Source organism: Esox lucius, chromosome 5, assembly GCF_011004845.1.
Source record: "Esox lucius isolate fEsoLuc1 chromosome 5, fEsoLuc1.pri, whole genome shotgun sequence".
Lineage (NCBI taxonomy): Eukaryota > Metazoa > Chordata > Actinopteri > Esociformes > Esocidae > Esox > Esox lucius.
This window is the reverse complement of record NC_047573.1, coordinates 23,783,767-23,795,000: the sequence shown is the minus strand read 5'-3', so window position 1 is coordinate 23,795,000 and position 11,234 is coordinate 23,783,767. Positions and strand designations below refer to the sequence as shown.

Here is an 11,234-nt window from a genome sequence, read left to right as displayed (position 1 = left end):
ATTGGGGATGCTGTGTAAAATGTAAGTAAAAACTGAATGCAATGATGTGCAAATCTTTTAAACACTATATTCAATAGGAAATGGTTCCAACACAACATCACATGTTGTAATTGAGAAATGTTGTTTCTTAAAAAGGTTTGGTTAGAGGCAACAAAAGACTGGAGATGCTAAAAAATGCAAAAAAATAACAAATAACATCTCAACAAATTAGGTTAATTGGCAACAGTTCAGTAACATGATTAAGGATATAAAGAGCATCCCCGAGAGGATGAGCCTTTCAGAAGTAAAGATTGGGAGGGGTTCACTACTCTGTGAATAACATTTCTCAAAGTAAAAATGTTTGAGATCTCCTCAGAAGAGTTTGGGGATCTGATCTACGGTACATAATATGATTAAAAGATTCAGAGAATCTTAAGTAATCTGTGTGCAAGGGACAAGGCCTTAAAACCAATATTGGATGGCCGTGATTTTCTGTCCTTCAGGTGGCGCTGCATTAAAAACAGACACGATTCTGTAATGGAAGTCACTGTAATCACAGGAACCCTTCTGAAAACCATTGTCTGTGAACACATTACGTCGCTGCATTGAGAAATGCAAGTTAAATCTCTACCATGCAACGAAGAAACTATTTAAACCATTCTCCGGGCTCAAGCTAATTCAAGATGGACCAAGGCAAAGTGTAAAACTGTCCTGTGGTGTGGCGAATCAAAGTTTGGATGCTGCGTCCTGCGGCCTATTGAGGAGAGAGACCATCCGGCTTCTTATCAGTGCACAGTTCAAAACCCAGCATCTGAGATGGTAAGGGGGTGCATTAATGCAAATGGCATGGATGATTTGCACATCTGTGAAGGCACCATTAATACTGAACAATATATACAGGTTTTAGAACAACATATGCTGCCATCCAGACAACATATTTTTTCCGGGAAGGCCTTGCTTATTTCAGCAAGAGCACGCCAAACTAAATTCTGCACATACTACAGCAGCATGGCTCCGTAGTGAAAGAGTCTGGGTGTTAAACTGGCCTGCCTGCAGGCCAGACCTGTCACCCATTGAAATCATTTGACCTGTCACCCACTGAAAACATTTAACGAAAAATACGACAAAGGGGACCCCAAACTGTTTAGCAGCTGAAATCCTATATCAAACAAGAATGGGAAAACATTTAACTTTCAAAACAACTGCATTTGGTCTCCTCAGTTCCCAAACGTTTAGTGTTGTTAAAAGGTGATGCAACACCGTGGTAAACATTCAGTGTTTGATATGTAGTTTTTGTACTATTTTAAATTAAATATAGGGATAAATGATTTGCACATCATTGCATTGTATTTTTATTTGCATTTTATACAGCGTCCTAACTCTTTTGGAAACAGGGTTGTAATTTATATTGCAAACACATTTTCTAACAATAGCCCATTAGTAAGATTACATGTGATATTGTTTTGGATATTTTACCTATATTCATGTCCTTTGATATAATTTATATTAAAGTTGTTTTGCAGACGCTTTAATCTGGAGTGTCTTGTTGATAGATTGATGCGTTGATTTGAAGCATAGGCCAATTCATAATTGTAATATGCTGATTAAAACCACTGTAATGTCAAAAGTTATTTAAAATTGTAAAATATTAATATATGGAATTGATTTGAAGGAACCGAAAAATGTCAAAGATGCTTATTTACATATTCAAAGATTCTTCATTATTTAGTGTAGACATGTATGCCAATATACTTAATTTCTGTCCTGGTAGGCAATCATTGGAATGTTAATGGTTAACAGATGTTTTCTGTGGGAATACAGGGACCAAATGTTTGCTTGTTATTGCCTAGCTTGCTTGCTCCTCGAGATAACAACACTCTGTCATATGAGATGACCCCAGAACAGATCAGAATATGTCCCTAATTGATAAGGGATCTATTCTTCAGGACTAATGTTATCCTTAGGTTATTAAACCAACCCCTACCCCTTTAGTTTTGGGATAATAACCAGAGTGGAGTTTGGGGAAGCTCTCTTGTGTTTTCCTCCCTTCTGCCTGCATCTTTGCTCTTGCAACTTCTTAAATTCTCTGAAGAACTTTAATCTTTGATACTTGTAGTGTAATTGTAATACTCTCTTTATATATTAAATTCATTTGATAGATTAATTGATTGACTATTTGGATTTGATATAAAATGGGTCTAAATCCAGTTCCTTCAGATTGACCTGGTGATATTCATTACAAAACAACCTGTTTAGCTGTCAAAGTCAAAAGGCTTCTCCCTGAGAGAAAATAAGGTCTGAATGCCACCTGCCACGTCTAACCAGGCGTATACTCTCTAGAAAACTCTGTTACTGTTGAGATTAAAAGTTAAATTGGCCTAGAAAACTCTTAACTACCGGTCATTAATGCCATTATTGGAGGAACAGAAAACACATGTCTTGCATTGAGTTAGAGAACAGTTAACAGCCCACATAATCACTGGGCTTGGGTGAGTGCCTTTTTAGTCTCACCATGTAGGCTAGTGAATATCAAAGCTGTAGTTTGTTATGCTAGATTACTACATTCTGTTGTACAACAGAATGCTGCAGATGTTTCAAATTTAGAGGGAGAATTACAAATGGCATTCTGACCACAGGAATGTCCACCTGAGTTGTTACCAGAGGATTTCATTTTAATTTCACTAGCATAAGAATTACCTGACGTTGTTCTAGAGAATTTTGCAGTACATCCAACTGACCTAACCGTATGCCAGGCTCCGTTGCATAGTCACGTAGCAGTTTATGTAGGTATTTCAACATCCAGCAGCATTCAAGACGAGTGGGACCTTTCTCAGGCCTAATCCAACAGCCTGATCAACTGCACTGATTCACACCCCTACAAATTTTCCCCGAAGGTTTCCGGTACCAACAGATGCATATCTGTATTCCCAGTCATGTAAATTCCATTGATTAGGGCTTAATTCATTCATTTGGATTTACTGATTTACATATTTAAATGAAATGAAGAACTTTAAATTAATTACACTGTTTAAATACATTTTGTATAGTGTAGATTTGTTTTATTTTTACTGGAGCTCTCTGAAGTTGAGTGTCCTGTGGTAATAGACTCTGTGCACCAGCGTAGTGATGAACTTCCGATTTTTTCCGGTATTCCAGTTTCCGGTTTACTTACTAATACTCATCCGCATTAGTGAACACCTATACTCACAACAAGATGAGTGATGCTGTTATACGGAAAAAAAAGAAATATAATGTACGTGACTCATTTAAGTTTCAAGGTACAAGTGGGGCATCATTTTAATCAGGAGAATGTCCTCTTTTTAATAAAATATGGCTTGCGCCATTCAATGACTTCAAACACTAGACTAGAAATAGTCAGAAAAGGCGATTTTTTTTTTTTTTATATAGTTCCACGTAACACAGGTTTAAGTGCAATTAATACCATATAGGACCAGATGTTTACTTCCTATGCCAGTTGTTATTTTTCAGTTTCGTTGTGAAATGAGGTTACAGTAGTAAAATAAAAGAGGAGACCTGTTTTGGTGCTTTTTTGAGGCTATGGAATTTTAAGCTTCATTCAGGTTAGAAGAGGCTGAACGAAGGTTTGTTTCAATTCACTTGCTATGGGTACGTGCTAGCGTTCCAGCTCAGGCTGAGGCTAGGGTGAATTTTTATGCGTTCTATTGTCCTGCCTAATACTACACTAAAAAGGAACACGTTGCTAACTAGCTTAGCCGATAGCTGGCCGGCACACCACCGTAAACTACTTACCCTCGTAGTTGTGCAGATAACTCGATACGTAGAGTTTGAATCCCTTGTTCCGCTTGCTTGTTGGAGCAGGGGACCAGGCATCAACAATTCGATGGACATCACAAATGCTTATTTTAGGCAGGTCTTGAAGACATCCACTAAAAATTGAAATTTTGGGCGTCGCGGTTGATCGCCTTAAGTAAACCGGAAAATGGTATGCCGACATCTGGCTAAAGCGGAAGTTCGTCCATACGCTTGTGCACCGAGCCTATAGAAGGAGCGTGTCAGAGAAGCAGTTCTCTGGATGCTTGCTATGATAGAACTCATGTTGCACTCAGTCTTCTAATTTTCTTGCCTCACATTTTTCATGTTCCTGTGTTAGCTAGCTATACCTATTCTGTTTTGTTGCTTGTGGTAGCCAGACTATAGCATTTTTTGTCATTAGCATATTCAGTGGCGTTTTTATATGTAAAAAAGTGGTGGGGCACAAACCATTTCAAAATATAGGATACATACCAGTAAAGCTACAAAACTCCCTCTTGCTACTGATCAACAAACACTGTGGCTCCACAAAACACTTAACAACAGAGCGGCTTGCTTCTACCAGGTGTTGTAGTACACATACTGGAGAGAGAGAGACCTTGTGTAATTGCTCTCATTCTCTCTTACACACATGTAAAATGACCACTGTCACATTTACAAACCTAAATTAGGAATGCAACCAAGTTCAGAACCAATGTGCCTACAGGGCCATACACGAACAGCAGTGAGCTCAACACCACTGAAAGCCACAACGAAGCGGAAAGACAACTTGTTAGGGATACAGATACATTCTATGACAACAACCTAAATACATAAGCATGGACATTGACACTGGTCACCATCCATATCAATCGATCCAGCACAAAAATATGACCAATGCACGGACCAGCACCACAAAGGCAGGATGCTAAAATATGCTTTCGCTCACCAAGGCTGAGGGCTCATTTGAAGAGAAAGGTGGCAAGGCGGTTCTACCTCTGACTTTGGGAATTAAAGCATGTAGCTGCTGAATCAGCTGGCTTTCGTTGGACAACATGGCCAATGCATTTAGTCGGGACTGCCCCTGGTATTGCAAGTGAAGGTCTTTACCCTCTTCAAGGTGGAAAAGTTCCTCTCTGACTCGGATGTCGTCATAGGTGTTTAAGAATTTTCAGCAGAATGACGGTCTCAGCAATAGCCTCCTCTAGGTTGTTCTCATGGATGGATCTTAACAGAGACAGGGCCGTCTTACCAGTGTGAAGCTCAGTGTGGCGGTACAGAGTGGTCAGCTCAGACCTCAACTTTTCTTTGTTTCCTAGAGCCCATTGTTTCACCGCACAGTCAAGCTCAGATGTAGGGAATGACAGGACAAATTGTGGGAAGAGCAAGCTGTCAACCAGCTTGGCAGTGATCAGGTGGTCACTTTGTGAAAACCTCTGCTCCACCTGGGAGATGACTGTGTCGCATGCCTCCTTCATCACCGGCGCTGTGTTGGTTATTCTTCGGCCTGGCTCATCTGTTCTATCGTGAACGGTGGCAGCTCATTCATCAGTTTGCTTCCGCATATTCTGGACATTCTCCTTGAAACGGGTGAGTGCACTGCTAATCCCAGATGCATCGATGGTCCGTTTTTGCAGAGTGTTGTATAAAACATCAACTTCTGGCATAAGGAACAAAAAAAATTCCAGAAGCTGCAGAAAGGCTCGGTCCCAGAGTTTTTTGACAGGCTGTATGCCTCATCCCATCCTGGTTGTGCGCGTATGTACTCCACACACAGGAGCAGCGCTGCGCGGTTTCCCCAAACTGCATTGACAGTTAAAGTTTCATCGTACAGTGGGTGGCCTCGAAATGCATCTCTGTGTTGCCTCAGCAAGTGCTGCAACATGCTTTGGAGCACCAGAGAAAAAGTTGGCAAAAGCAGTTAAATCTGCAAAAAAACACCTTCAGGATGCTCATCCTTCCTGCAAGGTCAGGTTCAGCTGGTGAGCATAGCAGTGAACAAACTGGGCATGTGGGTATGTCTCTTTCATTAGTGTCTGTACCCCTCGGACATTTCTACTCATTAAAGCCGCACTATCATAAGTCTGAGCGATCAGCTTTTCTCCCAGCTTCAGTGGTTCAAGCACACCCTTGACGCTATTAGAGAGGCTGAGTCCAGTTTTATCTTTGACTTCCACAGACTCCAAAAACCTCTGTCACTGTATTGTCAGGCAACATGTATCGAAACACAACCACCATTTGTGATTTACAGGGGACATCAGTCTCATCTGCCTGTATGACAACAAATGATGTTTTCTTCCACTTGCTTGGCTATCTCCTTCCTGTTCACTTCATACATATTGTCTAACAGTTCGTTTTGTACAGTGCTAGATCTCCCTTTGAAGATGGGCTGAGCGTCATAGTGCCTCTGAAGTCTCAAATCGCCTTCACACACAGTCTCGAAAATGCATCTGAATATTCCAGGATTCAGGGAGTCCACTGACTCGTCGTGCCTCCGCAGTGCAGTTTCACATTTTCCACACAGTTTAATACATATTATGATCCGACTGAGAACGTACCTGTTTTCCTCCACCTGTTTGTTATGCTGCTCAATGGAGCGCCTGTATGCACTGTCAACTTGGGCTGTGACATTTACCCTTCCAAGTAAGCCCAATTTCACAGCATTGTCCAGATGACTCCCGCTGCTCTCTCTGTTTTGCAATCCTCTCAGAAAGTTGTTTCAAATCTTTGTAACCCGTCCTCGACCAAGTACCATCGCCACCAAATAGCAGACATGGAAAACAGAAGAGTGCCTTCTTTTGTATGCTAACCGTTAGCCACTTTATTTTCAGAAACCACTCCACGTTAAACCCGCAGTTACTTTTACTATCAGTTTGAGTGATGACAATACCCCGTGACTGATGGGCACCAATTTGCTTTACTTCAAGTTTCTCCTCCAAATTAATGGTTTCAAACCGGTGCTCAAGTATTAAATCCACGTTATTCATTTTCTCAAGATATCTGGCATTTGTGAAGCTAACAAGCTAGCTAAGACAATCTACCCTCCTCCCTCTCAAGTGTTGTGGTTTTGGATCTGTATTCTGACGCATTGGATTTGAAAAGGAGCAATGACTAGGAGGTTAAAGTGGAGACTTACTATTAGGTTATTTACATCCGTAAACCAGAAACCATCTGTGTGTGTATACAGTCCTGGTTATACATAGCCAAGTACTACAACTGTTAATAAGCCATTTCACGTAAACTTTGTGATTTATATTTTGACACTAAAAAAATTTGAGTGTAATGCCCATATTGGCTCTTAACTGAAATTACCAATTTAGGTCTGGAGGCTTAAAAGGCAGTTGAGTGCCTATCAGTCAATTCCTCCTGACGTTCTATGGGTGTGTCTCAGGAGCTGCTGAAGGAGACTCGCCAGGAGTGGGCCAACCGGGTGGTGGAGCTGCTTTACAGCATCTTCTGCCTGGACACACAGCAGATCACCCTAACCCTGCTGGGCCACATCCTGCCCAACCTGCTCACGGACCCGGCCCGCTGGCACAGCCTGGCCGACCCTCCCGGCAAGGCTCTGGCCAAGTAAGTCCTCCTAGCGCCATCTCTGGCCAAGTAAGTCCTCCTAGCGCCATCTCTGGCCAAGTAAGTCCTCCTAGCGCCATCTCTGGCCAAGTAAGTCCTCCTAGCGCCATCTCTGGCCAAGTAAGTCCTCCTAGCGCCATCTCTGGCCAAGTAAGTCCTCCTAGTGTCATCTCTTGGTTCACAATAAATGTGCCAAGTCTGCGCGTGACGTATGCTAGCTGGTCAGCTTAACAGGTTTTTGAAGGGGCCAGTTCACAGAATCCGAATTTTTTTTGTTGTCATTTGAGATTATTAGTAAAGGACAAGACATTGTGTTCCCTTGTTCTCCAGGCTGTCAGTATGGTGTGCTCTAAGCTCCTTCTCCAGTCACCACAAAGGCCAGGCCTCCGCTCGACAACGCAAGAGGCAGCGGGAGGATATCGAGGTAAGGCGGCAGGCGGATCAAATCCGTTTAATTCATAATAGTCACAAGACTATTATGAAAGGGGAAAAAAGAAATTAGAAGGGGGAAAGAAAGGGAATTATTAGTTAAATTAGGAAACGAGACAGCCGAGAAATCCGAGACACCCATTACGTCATGTTTGCCCAGCGCCGTAGGTAATGGTGTGTTCTTGTTAACCCCCAGGACTACAGTAACCTGTTCCCACTGGACGACACGCAGCCCTCCAAGCTCATGCGCCTGCTCAGCTCAAACGAGGACGAGCCGGTGGTCCTCTCCAGCCCCGGTGAGTATGCTGTCTTTCAGGGTCAAGGACAGCGTTGCCTGGGCAGGTTAAGCAGGCCTTCATTGTGGACCGTCACTGGAACAAATTAATACAGCTGATGTGCTTCTTTATTTTTATGATGTGCTTCTTTGTATCTTATTTTTATGAAATCCAGTGGGTGGAATCTTCCTTGTTGGCAAATTGAAGCTTGCATCTGATTTACTCATGGTTCATCACTACTTCTGTTGCTGGTCCTCACATTGATTTCACAAGGCATGGGCAGCAGGTTTCCGGTCTGCCCGTCGTCTCCCGTTTGCTCAGACAATATCTTATGGTGACATCGGCTCGTTACATACACCAGCTGTAACCAAAACCCGATCTCGTATTTTGGGCCAGTATCGGACCCATTTATCACTGCATCCGTAGAAAGGTTACATTTGTAAACACTGTTTGCGTAAGCATAATTAACTCACCTTAAAATCATTAAAATGACATTGTTGTCATCTCTTGAGACAACTGTGATCTTGAAAGTAAAATGCAGTTTGTCATTTGAGCAATAAGGGCAACTCTTTATGGAGAACTTCAAAGCGTATTGCATTACTGTGGAAACAAGTGCCCGCTTCTGTATAATGAGGTGTAGTTTCTACCTGACAACAAGTTTACTATGTGCAAGAAGGGAGTGTAGTGAAACAATGGGAAAACACGTTGGACGTGTGACGTCATCTTGACGTCATCTGTAGTGAAGGGTAATTTAGAAACTTGTCCTCTGTTACTACTCACTTGAAATTGGAGGAAGTGTCCTTAAAGTTTCCCTGTGGTCACATGACCATTTCATTTGCAATCTCCATGGGCTAAAGTATCCCATCGTGCAAACGATACTGGTTTAGAAGACAAAATCAGAGTTCCTGTGATTTTTTTACTTATAGAAAGAGTCAGCAGTGAGCTCCCCTCCACAGTCCACCTGCTGCTCACCCTAATCTCATATAAAATCTGATTTTAATTCAAGATTCAGTTTGCTGGTTATTTGTCTGAGACATCGCAAGGTCACTTTTAAGTGTTTTTGGAAGAGCTTGACCGTTTCTATCAGCTATCATTTGACTAGAGCGCAACTTTTCATGAATCACTCCAGTGATGAGTATTTGTTGCACCAGTTATTTCTACACTTTGTTACATACACCAGAAGTTTCCTTTTGAGAGATGTAAAAAACAGGAACTGTTTCAATGGTTGTGAAGAGAACCTTTAAGGAAGTTACATCAGAGCAGTGAAACTTCAATCGGGTTTGGGAGGTGCTTTGGGGGTCATTAACCATGTCTTCCTTTGAACCAAAGTTACCTCCTCCTATTTCGACTTAAGAGACAGACCTAACGTCTGACGTTTGCCTTTCCTAATGTCAACGTATTGACCTTTGCGCTGTCTCCTGTGGTCATGTTGTAGGTGACCGCTCCATGTCCACTTCGCTGTCAGCTTCCCAGCTCCACACGGTCAACATGCGGGACCCCCTCAACCGCGTCCTAGGTTAGAACCATGTGTCAAATCTTTAGAATGTACCAGAATGGCTTACAAGTAGCCTGTTCTCTTACCAAGTCCTTTACCAAGGGCCTTTTGTGTCCTGTGGCTTCTGGTAACAATTGTTTAATGATTGTCCTCTACCATATTTGGTTAAAAACAAAAACCTTGCTGGCTGTTGCTCTCTCCCTCTGAAGCCAACCTGTTCCTGCTGATCTCATCCATCCTGGGCTCCAAGACAGCGGGGTCTCATACCCAGTTTGTGCAGAGCTTCATGGAGGAGTGCGTGGAGTGCCTGGAGCAGGGCAGCCGAGGGAGCATCCTGCAGTTCATGCCTTTCACCATGGTAAGGCGGGAGTGGGCAGGGATGGAATGCGGCAGGTTCAAACCCATATCTCCCACAAGCTGTTGTTTCCTATTGGAGGCTGGTGAAGGGTACAGAGAAAAGCGCAAGCTTTTGAGAACCTGTTGGGCAATGTTGGCACATTCTGGGATGTTTCTAATAAGACTGTGTAAAGTACGTCTGTACAAAATGCCAAATTGCCCTGCGTAGTCTACATATTTTACTTTAGAGAAATGGAAAACTGTGTTAATGATGTTTCACTCATGGGAGAATCTGCAGAAGGCCAGCTCAATCGACTTCGAGCTAGCTCCATCGACTTCGAGCTAGCTCAATTGAGTTTGATGTAGCTCCAAAATTAGCTCAGGTTTATGCATCTGATGGCTTATCCAGCTCCTTGTCCATCTGCAGTGGTAGTGGGAGGGAGAACACCCTTCCAAATTCCTACGCATTCTCAGAATTTCTCCGAATAAGTTGCCTGACACCACCTCCCAGCCACCCTTCCCAGCCAGTCACCCGGCCTCCTGTGTTCCAGTGAATAGAAAGAGAAAGGTCTTGTAGTGATGATTGAGGGGGTTACTCAACCCATTCTGAGAAGACATTCTTAGACTGATGTTTATATTTCAGTGGTTTTAAGTGATTCATAAAATACATGCTTTTAACAAATGTCTGTGTCTTGTTGTCTGTGTGTCTTCCTCCAGGTCTCTGAGCTTGTGAAGCTTCCTGCACTGGCCAAGCCCAAGGTGGTCCTCGGCATTACTGACCTGACTCTGCCCCTGGGAAGGAGGGTGGCAGCCAAAGCCATCTCAGCGTTGTAGATTCAAGGGAACGCCCGGGGCTCCCCCATATCCATTGATTACTCCACTTCCACTAAAAGGGGAACTCAAACTTCCACTTCAAGAAATAATGTTACGTAGTGTTGATATAATCGAAGCACCTCAAACATTTGATTTAACAGAAGTTCCCCCCCCCCCCCAAGGCTCGGGACTCCTCATAGATCGAACCTGCTAAGACGCACATTTAGTTGATTATTAATTACTTCTGTTATGTAACCCTGGTTGCTTCATGCTACATTCAGAGGCACCTTCCATTCATATGTTTGAATGCCCTATGTAGAGCCTGGCACTTACAGTGCTGTTGTGGGTTCAGTTCCCACTGGGGGACAGTATGGAGTCACTCTGGGTACAGGTGTCTGCTAAATTACAGGCTTAGGCAGGCTTTTCTCCTTTTTGATAGTGTCTGTGGCAGTTATGTTTATGGCAACAGTGAGTTTTTGCATTTCATCATTTTGTATTACTGTTTCTTTTCATTCATAAAGTGTACATATTGTCTTTTTTATAATAAAGCCTCATGAAAATGT

General features: G+C 42.7%; 1 protein-coding gene across 4 annotated transcripts in view; it reads left to right on the top strand.

The window, feature by feature from the left end:
* The window catches only part of med24 (mediator complex subunit 24), a 22,363-nt gene extending 11,129 nt beyond the window's left edge, over positions 1 to 11,234 (top strand). For all 4 annotated transcript variants that reach the window (XM_034292432.1, XM_034292431.1, XM_034292429.1 and 1 more), the window contains exons 21-26: positions 7,142 to 7,323; positions 7,654 to 7,747; positions 7,949 to 8,048; positions 9,463 to 9,543; positions 9,732 to 9,880; positions 10,576 to 11,234. In XM_034292432.1, the coding sequence (XP_034148323.1) occupies positions 7,142 to 7,323; positions 7,654 to 7,747; positions 7,949 to 8,048; positions 9,463 to 9,543; positions 9,732 to 9,880; positions 10,576 to 10,692 (723 nt within the window). In that variant the 3' untranslated portion in view covers positions 10,693 to 11,234. The remainder of the gene's footprint in view (positions 1 to 7,141; positions 7,324 to 7,653; positions 7,748 to 7,948; positions 8,049 to 9,462; positions 9,544 to 9,731; positions 9,881 to 10,575) is intronic.